The sequence below is a fragment of the Porcisia hertigi genome, chromosome 16 (genome assembly GCF_017918235.1).
Source record: "Porcisia hertigi strain C119 chromosome 16, whole genome shotgun sequence".
Taxonomy (NCBI): Eukaryota; Euglenozoa; class Kinetoplastea; order Trypanosomatida; family Trypanosomatidae; genus Porcisia; species Porcisia hertigi.
The window spans coordinates 129788-144838 of NC_090575.1; the positions used below are offsets into that span (position 1 = coordinate 129788).

The following is a 15051-nucleotide window of genomic DNA, read 5'->3' on the forward strand; positions in this document are numbered from 1 at the left end:
CAGGGTGTAGCGGGGAGAGATTGCAGGCAATCGAAAGATTGAAGGCAATACGTCAGCAATGGCGTCACTGCGATGCACTTTGAGCGCACAAGTTTTTTTTTTATAGCGCACACACACACACAGACGCCTTTTTTGTTCTTTTTTTACTCCTTCTTCTTGTTTTTTTTTTGCCTTTCCCCTTCCTCCGCTTCCATTTATTCTGTGACGTAGAGAGTGTCGCTGAGTAGAAGCAGGTATGGGGGAGAGAGGGGGGGAGGGAGGGGCGCGCGTGTGTTTCTGCGGGTGGGTGTAGAGACGTCGAGCTGTAGCGTTTTTTTTTTGCGGTAATAAAAAGGTCTGTGGGTAAAGAGGAGAAAGAGATGATGACCCCTGGACGAGTTTCTTTGCTCTTGGGAAGGAAGAGGAGGCGGGAGAGACAAGGAAACGGAGCTGAAAGAAAAGTTATACGCCACCCGCCACAAACAAAAAAAAAAGAGTCCGGGATTCGAGCACCAACAGCGAAAGTGTGTGTGCGTGTGTATCTCTTCTGAGGCGAAGATTGACACCCGCAGAATGCAATGCCACAACCACGACAATGATGTGCGGGGTGGAGACATGCATACAGTGAAGATCTTTTCTTTCCAAGGGGCATGGGTTTGGCAAAAGAGCGATGCCCAAAGGCTTCTTCGCACACACACACACACACGCACGCACGCACACGCACAATCGTCTCCCCCCCCCCCGGGAGAGGATGAAGAAGAACTCCCGCTCAAGCCTAGACGCGTGTTTCTCTGTAAGGAAGAAAAATAGTGAGTGAGTCGCCGTATGTGCCCATGAGTAAAGCTGTTGCGTAGTGTGACGTTTCGAGGGCGTGCAGAGGTGCGACTGCGAGAGCACATCGCGGTATCCCTCTATCTCCCCCCCCCCTTAAACTCCACAACGCACCGCGCTGCGAGAAGAGCGCGAGAACCTCCAAACCACTCGCTCAATCCGTTTTTTTTTTCGGCACCTCGCCCTCCCCAACACGGACAGCCATCGCTTGCGTTGTTGTTGAGCTGCAACCGACAAGGTTGGGCGTACTCTCCTCGACTATTCATGTGTAGCTACCGTTGAGTTCAAAAGTATTTTTATCAGCTTGCATAAGATTAAGCGCGGTCGCTGTTACGTGCGCTCCAGTGCGATGGAAGCGTGGTGAAAAAAAGGGGGGCCACATTCGTCACTGGCGCGCCTACACAGAAAGAGGGGGCAAAAAAAAAAAGAAGCGAGCAGACCCCAGTACACTCACAGACGGGCAACACAACACAGAAAACTCGAGTGTCGTTGAAGGTTTCGCATGAAAGTAGGGAGTGTTATCTTGGTCTTACTGTCTTAGTGTCCCCCCCTCCTCTCCCACCCCCCCCCTCACCTCACCTTCCTCTTCCATCTGCAACACCCCTGCTCTTATTGCCTTTGTATGTGTTCTTGTGCCCCCTCCCCCCCCCTCCGCCTCGCCCAACCAAACATCAAAGCATTTGTCCGTATAAGCCTATACCCGCGGCATCACGGTCGGTCTTCCATCCCCTCATCCCCCTCCTCACCCCCGTCCGTCCTTCCCTCGATGTCCGTCTCCCGCATCGTACTGTCGCCGTATATACCTTAGCATTAACGTGAAACCAAAAAAGCCCCAGGAGTCGCCGCCACCACCACCACCACCACCCCCCCACACACACACACATCACCCTATCCGCATCACCATCCCGATGCACTCAACAAAAGATATTAGCGAGCACACACACACACACACACACACACACAGTCACTCAGTTATTAGACAGAGCCCTCCTCCGCTTCAGGGGCTCTGATGGGGTGCGTTGGGCTCTACTAGACCGCTCATGGCTCTCGACACGCTCGTCTCGGCGGCGCTTCACGCCCGCCGACGCATCGCCCACCATTCGAGTGTGGCTCTCTGTAGCAGACGCGACAGTAAGACGCCTCTTTCGTTGTTTAGCGGTCGATGAGGGTGCCGTCCTGTTGTCCCCAACATGCACCACATCCGGATCGCTGCCGATGACGGCAGCGTCTGGCTTGTATGCCTTCTGCTTGTCGACCTTTCCGTCTCGCGGACGCAGTGCCTTGGCGGCGACAGCGACACCCACCCTCTCGGGATTATGTTTAGTCTCTCTCTTCGCGCTCGCCTTCCTGCAACCCGCCACCGCGTTAGCCCTGCGGCTTGCTGCGACTTCAACGACTGCGTGATCATCTGACGTAGCACTCATCAACGCTGCAACATCCTCCGGAGACGCATCGTCACCCAAGAACTGCCGCAACTCACTTTCGAGGTCGCGTGTGTCTTGCGCTTCCGTTCGGGCCGCGTACTTGCGATCCTCTCGGGCCAAAACCGAACGCAACTCAGCTGCCTCGGCCTGCTGCAGACGGTGTAGCCGACGATGCATCCGTCGCTGCTGTGGTGTCGTGAAGTGTTGACCTCTCTCCAATATGCCAGAGGTGATCTCGAGAGTGCGTTGCAGCTTCGCCGAAGCAGAACTGCGCTCGCGTAGCCGCACCTCCTCGGCAGCCTCCTCGTGGTTCAGGTAGACTCGCCTGTGTTCGGTCGACCGGCCGGTGGAACTATTAGACCGCTGTAAATCCTCTACTGGGCCTCGACCGCCACTAAAACGCACGGGCTTCCTGTCCTGAGGAGTGACCGCTGTTGAGAAAAGAGTGGGGCGGTTGGACACGGCGCGCCCGTGAAGATGTGTGAAAGATCCACCGCTGGCGTGGCTCTCCGAAGTGGCGTAGTCGCATCCGTCGCTGCCCTGCAACTGCGCCGTCACCACGTCAAATGGACAGTAGAAGTCTAGATACTTCGTTTGGGGTGAATAGGGCACGTTCAAGTAGGGTATCTTCTCTGGCATCGCAATCGGCCGCACCACGGGCACGGGGTCCTCGACCTGGATGTGGCCGTGCGTCGCCAACATGCGATGCTGCTCATGGCGGCTCAGCCGCCGCCGCGGTGGTTTTGCGTTCAGCAAAACCGGAGATGTGAATTGGCGAAGGTACTGCTCGCTCTTTGTGAGCCAGGGAGCCGAGACCTCAACCGCGTCCTTGGCAGCCATCGCGATCGCGAGGGTGTCGTTGCTAGTCTCGAGTGTTTTCAGGATAGACCGATGAGCCGCCTTGCTGTGAAGCCCTGTCACGATGCTCTTTGGCAGCGTCGCCTCTGTCGGCATCAACGCCACGTACGTCTCCAGCGGCGTCAGAGGCTGCGATTCTTGCTTCATGTTGAGAAGGTGGATACGCGTCTTGGTGCGCTGGCAGTGCGCTGCGGCGGCGCGTAGGTGGCACAACTGCGGCGCTGCCGGCGCTGGCACGTAGTGGTAGTCCGGGCACACACCTGTAACTACGGTATAGAGAGACCAGAGCGCCGATCGGAGGAGGTCCATGCCTACGTCGATGCTTGACGAGCCTGTGTACTCTGAGGCCTGCACGACATCTGCGAGGAAGTCCACGTCGATGGCGTCGAGGCTCGGCGAGACCAGTGTGCTGTGTGGGTATGCCGCCCGCACGCTGCGGTAGCGCCGCCACAAGCCCATGGCCACCTCTCCAGCACCGGTGTAGTGATCGCCGCCGTTCAGCAAGAAAAGAAATACGAAGTCGATGCGGATGGAGGGTAGCTGCGAGGGCGAGAAGGGCGTGTCGCCGCGGGTGGCGGAGGTCGCCTTCAGCCACAAATACAAAATGTCTGAGACGCGAATGAGCTGCAGAGAGGAGGGGCTGATGATGCTAAAGTTGTGAAAAGCGGTGGCGCCGAGACATGTTACGACGAGGTCAATGTCATTGCCCATCACCACGACGGAGTCGTCTGGGCGACAGCGCAGAGACGGTGTAGTGGCGACATAATCGTGGCTATTGTGTCCGCCTCGACTACCCGCTCGGCTGTTGCGCTGATGGCCACTACCACCGCCGCCGTTGCTGCCCCGGTCCTTAGTGTGACCAATGCCCCTGCCAGTGCGAGGCACCTCTGCGTCCTGTGGCGTTTGCACGGCGCTGTCTGCGACGCCACCCGAACCGTACGCAAGAAAGGCCAAGGCACGAGAAATCTTCGCCTCACCTTCACCCATGACGGTAGTACCGTAGAGGTACACCGGGCACGGATTGCGAAGGAACCCACAGCCACGGTTGAGCTTAAACTGCGACGCGATGGCGTTCTCAAGCTCAATCATGAAAAGCGATCCAGCAGTGATGGAGAGCGTGTTGAGCTGCTGCACGCCACCGGCATCCAGAAGTGAAACCTTTCGTCGTCGAAGTCGCTGCGTCTGGAGCTTTGCTATCGGGGCGGGGCCGTCAAAACAGAGGCTGAGGGACTGGCGTGGCACCACTACCTCCGTGACCAGTACACGCAGCCGCTCCAGCACCTCTTGGATGAGCTGTTTTTTTGTCTTGTTCTCGCTATTCTGATGGTGGAAGCAGGAGTGTACAATGCAGTTCATGTCCACAAGAACGTGATCGGCCACCGGGGTGCAGGTGCCACTCGCATCAACCGCCGCGCCCTCCGCATTTCTCACATGGGAGGATGACGTCAAGTGGCGCTGGCGCGCCGCGAGGATGGTACCTCCGCCTTGCCCACTCGTCGCCTCAGTCTTGTCGGGATACCGCTCACACAAGTCGACCCCAGTGCCTTCGCCAACAATCTCTGAATGGATTCCCACTCGCAGGCGGCGATTCACCTCCTCCTCGGCCTCCGCATCACTCAAAGGCACGGGGAGCAACCGGGTGCACCCGCACGAGTCGATGAACTTTCGAAGTCCTAAAAGACCCATGTATTATGGAGTTATGTGTGAGTGTGCACGCACACTGCCACGTCTGTTACACGTTTTTTTCTTTTATGTATTTCGAGAATGCAAGCGTCGACTTTGCCCTCCCGCCCCCCTGACGTGTTGCCAGTGAGAAGAAAATTTTGTTTAATCGTGATGTTGGCACTTGGGAAAGAAGTGCGCGTGTTTTGTTGTGGAATGACGCAGGGAAGGGAAAGGGATTCGCCCGTGATTGAGTTTGGACAACCGAGAGAGAAAGAGAGAGACGGGGATGAGCAGATCGATAAAATAATAGAGTAGGAGTGAATGCAGAGGAAGGTGGCCCATGTATGTGTGTAGCTACCAAAGCCGAGGGGCTCAGCTCAGTGGGCGGCGAGTGACGCACAAAAAAAAAGGAAGGAAGAAAGAAGGGGGGGGAGGCACAGAAAAAAATATATACATATACCGCACGAACGATGCGAAAAAAAAAAAAAATAAGACCCACTCGCCCCGCCCCCGTCCATCTTGCGCGCACCCTGTAATACCGTAAGCGGGACTTCTCTCTTTTTTTCAAAGTACCACGGCGGGGTGCCATCTGGGAAGGCTGGATCCCCTCTTTTTCTATAGTGAGGTACACCTTTGGTGACGGTCGTGTGTATGTGTGTGCGTGTATATGCTGCTTTGGCTGTTTTTTTTGTTTTTTTTTTTGGGGGGGGGGGGAGGAGGAGCAACCAAGAAACGTCGCGAAGGCATATACCCCCTCTCCTCCCCTCCCCTACTGCGCGCTCCTGCACTCTCCATCGACCAATTCAGAGTACGGCGGGATCATCTCGCCGCCAGCGATTGCGCTGCTGGTGAGCGTGTACACAACCAAATACCCAACCAAGATAAGCACACCCGCGGCGTACGTGATGAGGGAAAGAGTCATTTGCGGCAGAAAGGATAAGCTCAACTGCTCAACCTCTAGATTGAAGCGAACCAAGGGAAGTCGGTGGGCATCCACGGGAATCGAAAGTGCACGCGGACGCACCTCGATCACCGGCAGAAATGGATTGTCGGAGTTCGACGCCGCGCGAAAGGTGCGATGTGCCATGGAAGCGTCAAGCCCACTGACGCTCGACGCGTCGTCAACGTCTTCCCTGTCCACCCAGACATCCTCGGCGCTCAGTTCGTGTGCGCTATGTTGACTCGTGGAGAACATAAGCAGCTCCGTATCCTGCGGCTCCTCAGCCCAGCCGCGTGCTTGCTCCGACGATCCGCCGGGGACGCGCATGCCGTCTTCCAAAAACGCTAGCGCCCTGGAACGACGCACTTGATAAAGCACCAAATCAAAGCCAACACTGGGCGATCCCAAAAAACTGAGTCGTATCATGTAGCGTCTTCCAGGCTCCAAGCCATCGAGGACATAGCGTTGGCGCGACGGCACAGCATGGCGCAGCCTGTCGTTGCGCTCCCCGGGCGCGTGCTCTGTGCCCTCATCCCAGAGTGGCACGTCCGCCGGGAGGGAGGGGTTTCGCACTCGCTGCTTCATTAAAGGAACACCGGGTTGCAATACTCGGTACATCTGCGTGTACGGTGGACCGGTACTGCAGCACTTCAGGGTAACGTGAAGGGGTTCCGCACCACCTTCAGTGTCGCTCAAGACAGCAGGAAAGACCCCGCCAAGGAGCCCACTCTGAGGTACCAGCCGTTGAGCGAGGCGCTTTATATTGTGGCCGACACCGGCCTCAGAGAAAAGACTTCGGCGTTGGACAATGCTAATGTGCACCGCGTAGTACAAAGCAGTGGCAACGTATACTCCCACCATGAGGACAAAAAAAAGAAGCACCGCGAAGTGGAGGCGGCGCATCATGAAGGAACAAATGCCCTGCGGCTTCTCCATGTGTTGCTTGTTTGTGTGTGCGCGCATGGTGAGAGAAGCGAAAAAAAAGAAGGGGGTTAAAAAAGGGGTGTCGAACTCCAAACAAGAAGTCACCTCCTACCTCACCCAGTCGTGTCTGCTGTATTTGCACAGGTGCCCGTGCATGTGCATGCGTCTTGTTTGTATGCTGTACTGTGTGTGTGTGTGTGTGTCTCTATGTAATACACCACAGCGGAAGGGGCTAGAAAGGGGGGGGGTATAGAGAGTGTGGTGCTCTTCATCGCGGACAAAGTGCAAAATGCGAGAAAAGTACGAGGGCCGGCAGACACCCACACATGAAGAGAAAGAGGGGGAAAAACATGTACGCAATCATATATTTATATATTTATATATTTGTGTGCGTGTGTGTGGTGGTGATCATCATCATCATCACATACGCTCGCCAAGTGTCAAGTGGTCACGTCTGGTCAGACGATCCTCAATGCCCCTCACAATATGTACCCGCTCAGCAATGGGGAGGAGGGAGGAAACACAGAGCCTCATTCTTTCGTCTTATAGGCGCACACCCGAAGTTAAATAGAAACACAGCGCGGAGCCCGGATGTGCAACACACCTCTAGAGTTCATGGCAGGAAGGACCGACTCGCCGAGGATGACACGAACCGTGTCGTGGTGGGCAGTAGGGGTCATTACAGTTGATCCGTGGCGCCGGACCCCCCCCCTCTCTTCCTCCTCCTCCTCCCCCCCCCCCCCTGCCGAGACTTTTGCCCTCTTATGACCCACTTCGAACTGACCTCACAGTGGTCATGCACCTGCGTCAAATGCAGCCGACACAACAACGCAGTGGTCCTTTGCAGCAGCAGCAGCAGCAGCAGCAATGTCACCCCGAATCGCCCTCCCCCCGCCGCCCCCCTCTTCTAAAACCGACACGTCCGTATGGATACCCCCCCCCTCCCCTCCTACAAGTGAACCACCTTGCTCACCTTTGCCTGTGCAGTGCGATCGTTTGAGCGAGAGGTCCCTTTAGCCTTGGACGCCCCAGATTTACCACGACGCCGGGGCGCAGCGGCATTCGCAGGTTCCGTGGCCCGCTGCAGCGTACGAGGGGGGATGCCTTCGGGCCTGGATGCCGTGTCACCCCTTAGAGGGTCCCCTTTCTCCACCTCCATAGTCGGCATGTCAGCGTCACAGCTGACACCTTCGCTGCTGTGTGCTGCTCGGCTCGCACTCAGAGGGGACTTCGACGAAGAGCGGGGCGCTGATGAGGAGCCATGCATCACTGACAAGTCTTCTCGGTCCGATCTGCTGGTGACGGGGAGTACAGCCTGCTCCGTATTCTTCTTGCGGCGGCGATGTGATTGAGTCTCACGCAACTCCGACGCTCGACTGCGCAACGCAGTATCGATGTTCTCCTCCAGCGCCGTGACACGGGTAACGTCGTCTTGTTGACGACTCGTGAAGTACCGATACTGCTCCGTCGACCGCTCTCCGGAAGCCGCGGCAGAGACGTCTGCGGCCTCGCCATTCCGACGAGAGTCTGCAGCGCAGACTTTGGATGGATTGGTGCTACGCCTTTCAAGGACGGCGGACACATTCTTCTTCCCCGGTGATGCGGTAGTCGACCCTTCACCCCCTCCCGCTTCGGTTTTCTCGTTACTCGCCGTAGCCACCGACCCCTGGTCTAGTGCCTCCAGCGCTACCCTGTTGTCAAGCTGCACGCGCCTGAAGTACTCAAGCCACTTCGAGTATGATTCAATGAGCATACTCGTCGCCCGCATCTGCCAGTCAGTCTCAATACGGGAGGCAGCTGCAAAAACGTTGGTCAGCTGCTTCTGCGCTGAAAAGGGGGTCGGCATGTCGTTGGCGCGCAGCAGCTGAACGGCGAGGTATGCGAGGTCGGTGTTTCCCGTCTCCTGCGCAACTCCAAGAAAAAGATTCGACACAAGTCTCACGCGCTCGGTGTCGTTCTCCGGCAACCCGAGCGAGCGCGGTGCACGACCGTTTGCAAGGCTCAAGATAACACCGGGTAGTGTGGCCACAGCAGATGCGCGCTTTGTCGGGTCGACCAGCTCCATCGCGAGCTGGCGAAGGAGCGGGATGTACAGGTCCTCGCGCAGATGGTGGCGCAGCACGACGCGCGTGAGAGGCATCACATCCTCAAAAGTGGCCCAGTGCGCCTCCAATGCACGACAAAACGCGTTCCACCGTCGCTTGCCCATCGCCTCCGCGGTGGCGTGAGGCAGTTTGAGCGTGGTAGGCCCGTCCGTGAACCAACGTGCCATTATCTCCTCGGGCCGCACCGGACGCAGACTAGTAGACACGGTGGATGGACATATACCCCCGGTGGCAGTCATCACACTATCGCTGGAGTTACTGTTTGGACTACTGCACTGCACGACCCCTGTGTCGGCCGTCGGCACCAGTCCCTCCTTCACCAAGAGGGACACAACGTCAACAAAAGGCATGTACAAGAGTCGGTAGAGAGACGGTGTATAGCCAGAGACTAGTACCCGCACTCGCGTCTCCAGCTCGGTTGGGGTCAACTCCTCGGCCGGGCCCGTGGCGAGACCGGCCGTCGGATCCTCCAGCAAATTTAGCTCCAGCATGGTGGTGCCGAGGGGATCATTCGCGCGCGCTCTGAACTCCGCATCAAAACTCAGCGCCTCGACTTTGGAGAACTGCCGCTTGGAACCCAAGTAGAGCGGCCGCGTACAGCGGAGACACCCACCCTTGTGATCCCCGACTGCGCCTGGGACGGCACAAACCACAGGACACCACCCTGCAGATGCGAAAAAGCCTCGGAACGGCACCAGCAGAGAAGCCTGGGCCGGAAGGGGCGTCCCATAAGCACGGCGGACTCGCCACGCGGTCGCTAAGGAAGTCCTTCGCCGGAGTATCAGTGCCTGCGACATGCCTGTAGCTGCGACGCGTCTCATTGTAAAGCCTACTCACCCCCCCCTCCCAATCACTGCAAACCAATGACCACCAGCACTGGTGTCTCGTATGATCAAAAGGAAAAAAAGAGTGAGGGGTTTTGAAGGGAGGAGAGAGGGGCCAGTGGAAAGTAGGAGAAAGAAGACGGCCAAGGATTATCCAAAAGCTGTGTGCGTGTGTATGTAAAGACGCACGTGCAGTTGCGTGCGAAGAGGGAGGAGAGGGGGCAAGAGGGAAAACAAACACCAAAGCGCAATCCTTTAATCGGTTCGTACGGTGGCTAACTTGGGTCGGCCCTCAGACAGAGACGCACACACACACACACACACGCGCGCGCGCGCTAGATGAAGGAAGGAAGGAAAACGATACACAAGGATACACTGTAGAAATGATTGCGCGACGCGACCACATGTATTGTGAAGGAAGAGGAGACAGTGAGGCACAGACGGGGGAAAAGGGGAGGGAGGCCCTCGCCTCCCTCCCCGCCCTCCTTCCAGTGAATATGCATAAATGTTTTCGATACGTTTCGACGGACTACAAGCATTTAAGAGTCCCTCCCTCCTGTCCTACCACAGAACTCTCGGTCACACAACTTTACACCATCCACTGCCCCCCTCCCCCTCCTCCTCTCTTCCTTTTTCCCCAGATAGCTTTGACCATTCTGCTACACACGTCATCAAATGAGCTCAAGCCTTCAAAGGTCAATCCCCCTCCACACGAGCACAGCAACAACCACAGGGGTATACTCCAGAGCCCCTCTACCCTGTTGGGTGATGCAAAAACAACGTTGCAGACGCTCTGGCGCTCGCGAGCCCACACTTCAGTCATCGTAACAACTTCTCTCTTGATCAACACCCACACACTCGTCTGCTACACGAGTTGCCTCACGCCAGCTCCCCGTTATGCTGAGACTCGTTTGATCAATTTCTTAGAGAGTGGAAGCAAGCCTACCTCTCTTTCTCTCTCAGCAAGCAGCCGAGTCCGAAAGGAGGGGGGGGGGGGGAGGGGGGAGGCTGGGCAGGCTGGGCCGGGAGGGTTGATCGAAGAAAACGAAGAGAAAATGTTTTCGTCCGCAATGCGTGTTTGTTTGTTTGTTTTAATTTTCTTTGTGCACCGCGTGTTCCCCTCCCTCCTGGTCGAATGCAGAGTTGTGTGTGGAGACAAGCGCAAACTCAGCACAACGCAGTTGACACACGCGCCACCCCCACATCCCACACCCCAACCGTCTCAAATTGAGTACGAACGTAGACAGAGCCGAACGACGACGACGACGACACCCCCTCCCAAGCCTCCACTAACCACCTGGCATGCTGCCCACACCATGGGCAGTACAGGCACGCGAAGCTGCTTCATTCAAAGTGTGCTGTACGTAGGCGAGCGCACGCCTGCTCGTGGGGGCCACCGATCCGCCTGGCAAACTTTTGTGTGCAGTACCCCGTTCGTCAGAAACAAGGCTCGCTGGCGCGCCCTCTGGTGAGTCGAGGAGCGGTCCAAACGACACATGGATCCAGACGCGCCGTTGCAGCTGAACGAGTCCCACAAACACCTGCACCGGCGGTATCACTTGCTCACCCGCCTCAGTATCGATTGGCAGGCAACGAGAGTCTGACGGATGCGTCGACGCTGACGCGGCACATGCGTCCTCCAAGGCAGCAGGCGTGTGGCAGGACTCCTCAAGAACCCTACTCCAAGCTTGCGCGAGCTGCACAGTGGCCTCGTCTGCCGCCGTCAGCCACCGCAGGCACACGATCCCGAATGTGGAGGCATCTAGCGAAGCGTCGAAGCGACCATCGCCGCGAACGGCCTGCAGCACCCCACGTACAAACTCTTGATGTGTGCCAACCCGCTCCGCAAGCGCTAACGATGTCACTGGCATGAGCTGAGCCGCTGGGGGTGAAGTATCCTCTGATAACTCGGCCGTCGTCAGCGCGCCCGTTGAGTGTTGCTCGAACAGCCACCCCGCCATGTGCGACAGCGGCGACACACGCAGGACGTCGCTCTCCGCCATGCCAGGGGTGATCCATCGATTAAAGGCACAGTGCCGTGCCTCGCCAAGGGCCTGGACAGACCAAGCGACCTTCCGAATATGCGCAAAGAAGAGCGCTGCACAGCCCGTGGGAGAAAAGCGATTTGTTGGGGAGACGGGCAGCACTGCGTACGGCAGGGCAGTTGACAGCCCGGTTGGCACCATCACGGAGTCCGCCAGTAAAGCCGCCCCAAAAAACTGGGTGGAGATGGCGCTCCGCTGCGGCAGCACCGTCGTTTCATTGTGGCCAGCAAGCAAAGCTGCACCGCCGTGGCTCGCATCGATGTGGAACCACACGCCGAGTCGCTGGCAAAACTCACCCATGGCGATTAGGGGATCAACGGCCCCACAAAGACAGGAACCAAACGTGCCAACAACCATGAGGGGGTACATGCCCGCGGATACGTCCTCCACGAGGCGGAACTGCAGCTGTTGCACGTCCATCGCATAGTTATTGACACTGCACGACTCACCACCTGTAGCAACGGTGCCGCTCGAGTGAGTTGTAGGGAGTGGCAACTCAAGCTTGACTGTGACGGTTTGAATGACACGTATATGGGTGATACCGAGCAACTGTGCGGCCCGCACAAGAAGCGCATCGCACTGGTCACTACAGTACAGCACAAGTCGGTTGCTCACATGCGCGGAGCATTCGCTGCCGGCAAAAGCGTTGTGCTGGCCAGTCGCACGTGTTATTGCCTGTGTGCGAGCTGTGTGAAGCAAAACCGTACACGCCTCGAGGCTAGTCGAGTAAAGCACACCGCCACCGTCAGCGGCCATGCTGGACAGCGTCGGCGACTGTGTTGGTGCCTTGGCGAACACCTCCCTTGCCGTTGCGACAGTGGGCAGGGCCGTCAGTGGAGTCGTGAGAAGTGAATGGCTGTGACTCGATGACACCGGCGAACGTGGAACGATGTGGCCACTCGTCGTGCGCATAGCAGTGGGCCACAGCATGAGTGGTGCCTGTGATGGGCAGTGGCGGTCACTGCGGCGTCCTGCACCGCCGCTACTGGCGTCACCGGTGAGCGAAGCACCAAATGACGGAAAATGCCAGTGGAAGCGACTCGGGAGACCAAGACAAGCAGCAGCTGCGTTCACGAGAGTCTTTTCGACATCACTCAAAGTGTCCGATAGAGGGAGCAGCGGCAGTGCTGCTGTGCTACTTTGTGCAAATGCCGCTTTACTCGTGAGGGAATGATGCGCCTGGACCTGTTGGACAATAGACGCGGATGCCGCAGCAACACCGTGGCCAGTCACACATGCGGCGGTTGCCATGGTCGTTAGCCACGCATGGAACCAGTCTATAGAGACCCTCGCTGGTGGCACGGGAGAGTGTGCCGAGGTCGACCAGTTGGCGCGGTCGCCTACGCCCGTTGAGTGATCTGCCCCCCCTACAGACCGACAGAGACGCCGTACGGCAGATGCTGCAATTGCCGACAAGCCCCCGGCGAATGAAGAGTTGCACGTGACTGGGTCGCGCTCTGGCACCATCGAGAAAGTGACGTCTGCCTCCGTTTTAGTAAATGAGTCTGCTGCCATCGCCAAAGCGTCGTGTTTTTTGTGCTTGTCTGCACAATATGTGGTCTGCTGCGGATGCCTGCCAACACTGGTGGGCACCTTCCACGTGTTTTCTCGGCTAAGCGGGCGACTGTGCGGTGATACCGCTGCCGACTCAGACAACCCCCCTGCATTCTTTACAGTGGAGGCGACTACCGGCTCTGACGCGCGTTGAAGCGCCGTGGATGCAGCCTCAAACAACAGAGCCAGTCGACGCGCCTCGCTGGCCAGGCAGCGGTAAAGCCGTTCATTACCGCGTTGCGCGCGTCCCATACGTCCGCCGCGTACGCAATTTTTGTTTGTTTTTTCAAGTGTCAGTGTGTCGACGTGCACAGAGTTGGCGACATTCGCATACGAGCTCGTGCAGCCCAACACTAACACCTAACACGTGAAAGCGCGTCAATATGCGCATCACCCTATCCAGTCACTCGAAGAGGAAGGGGAGGGGGGAGGGGGGAGGGGAGGAGAGGGGAGGGGAGGGGAGAAGATATGAAGAACGGCGAATCACGTCAGTGACAAATTTTTGAGAGTACCAAAGATTCAACACTCAAGGCGAGCCGTACTACCGCAAAAGAGAGGCAGCGAGGCGTTTCCACGACCTCCCATTGTGTGGTGTAGCGACCCTCGAAAAGTGAAGGGTGAACGTAAGGGGTGGAAGGGGAGAAGACACCGACACACACACACACACACCGACACACACACAACGCAGCCATGCGCAGCCCTAATGCCGCGTGTATGCGGCTTGCATACCTGCTTACAATGCGTGTGTGCAGTGTTCTCTCTCTCCCTCTTCTCGCGCTCCCGCTTGAGCCCACACCACCATCCCCACCAGACAGCGGCCACCCTCGAGCAGAGAGAGAAACAAAAAAAAGAGGGAAGGAGGGGGGAGGAGGGGGGGGGGGGGCACTGTCGCGCACGGTGGGGCATATCCCTTTCCCGCAAAGAAAAGCACGGTTCGCTGAGGGGGTGGTGAAGCCCTATCGCCGCTGTCGTTGTACAGCTGCAGTGTACGGTAGTGTTGTTACAAACGTTTAAATCCCTGCACCACATTACAATCAATTCTGTCGACCTTCCCCTTTGGATGATGCCAGACAGTAGTGGGGAGGAGGGGTTACCTTAATCGCAGTGCAACCAGAAACAAGATAAATCAACAACCTCGAGATTCACACATACACACACACACACCTCGTTGAGGGCCGACCAACCGACTCTCTCTTAATCGGTGTCCGTGCCGCTCTGGACGCCATCATCGTTGTCGCTGTTGCTATCTGAGAGCTTCACGACGTTGTTCTTCCGTGGCTTGCCACGCGGATGATTTATCTCCCCCTTGATCACCTTTGCCCGCTCCTTCCGCGCCAGCTTGTCATCGTCACGTCGATCGTACGAGTCAAAGCCATCGCCGTGATCATGGCCCGTCTTGGCATGAAGCTCCTCCAGTGATGGTGGTGGCCAATACTTGGACTTCGCTACAATGATGAACATCGGATCATGTGCAATGGGGTCGAAACCGGAGGAGGATGGGGAAGCAGCGGCCGCTGCAACGACAGCTGAATTGCCAGTTGCGGCAGCGGCCACAGAGCCGTGACTCGGGCCACCCGCCAGCTCCTGATACAAAGATTTTACATCCACCTTCTGTGCTGGCACCTCGCTTTTACGCGGGAGACGAACAGTGGAGAACTGCCGCGACTCGAGCGCCTTGTTAGTGACGCGAACCCGCTGCGGCTTCTTCTTGGCATTCCGCTGCTGCCTCTGTGCGTCTTTTGATGGCATCGCTCTCAATGCCGTGGGTATAAAAGTATGACGTTGAGTGTTGAGCATAAAAATGTATATATGATTATATATAATCGTGTGGCCGCCGCCGCCGCCGCTTGATGGTGCGCAGGAGGCCGACGCGGAATAGACGTTCGCACACACAAACCTATG

The 15051-nt window shown here is 57.3% G+C and overlaps 5 protein-coding genes across 5 annotated transcripts; all 5 read right to left on the reverse strand.

Annotated features, from left to right (window-relative positions):
- Positions 1 to 1778: 1778 nt before the first annotated feature.
- JKF63_05239 (uncharacterized protein) lies at positions 1779 to 4778 on the reverse strand (the record flags this gene model as incomplete). Its single annotated transcript, XM_067901207.1, has 1 exon — positions 1779 to 4778. The coding sequence occupies one exon, from the start codon at positions 4776 to 4778 to the stop codon at positions 1779 to 1781; it is 3000 nt and encodes a 999-aa protein (XP_067758209.1).
- A 748-nt stretch (positions 4779 to 5526) lies between these two features.
- JKF63_05240 (uncharacterized protein) lies at positions 5527 to 6633 on the reverse strand (the record flags this gene model as incomplete). The annotated part of the gene is made up of 1 exon (XM_067901208.1): positions 5527 to 6633. One exon carries the CDS (start codon positions 6631 to 6633, stop codon positions 5527 to 5529), a length of 1107 nt encoding a protein of 368 aa, XP_067758210.1.
- Positions 6634 to 7570: 937 nt separating this feature from the next.
- On the reverse strand, positions 7571 to 9547 carry JKF63_05241 (uncharacterized protein; the record flags this gene model as incomplete). Its single annotated transcript, XM_067901209.1, has 1 exon — positions 7571 to 9547. The coding sequence occupies one exon, from the start codon at positions 9545 to 9547 to the stop codon at positions 7571 to 7573; it is 1977 nt and encodes a 658-aa protein (XP_067758211.1).
- A 1292-nt stretch (positions 9548 to 10839) lies between these two features.
- On the reverse strand, positions 10840 to 13401 carry JKF63_05242 (uncharacterized protein; the record flags this gene model as incomplete). Its single annotated transcript, XM_067901210.1, has 1 exon — positions 10840 to 13401. One exon carries the CDS (start codon positions 13399 to 13401, stop codon positions 10840 to 10842), a length of 2562 nt encoding a protein of 853 aa, XP_067758212.1.
- A 942-nt stretch (positions 13402 to 14343) lies between these two features.
- JKF63_05243 (uncharacterized protein) lies at positions 14344 to 14898 on the reverse strand (the record flags this gene model as incomplete). The annotated part of the gene is made up of 1 exon (XM_067901211.1): positions 14344 to 14898. The coding sequence occupies one exon, from the start codon at positions 14896 to 14898 to the stop codon at positions 14344 to 14346; it is 555 nt and encodes a 184-aa protein (XP_067758213.1).
- Between the last annotated feature and the right edge of the window lie 153 nt (positions 14899 to 15051).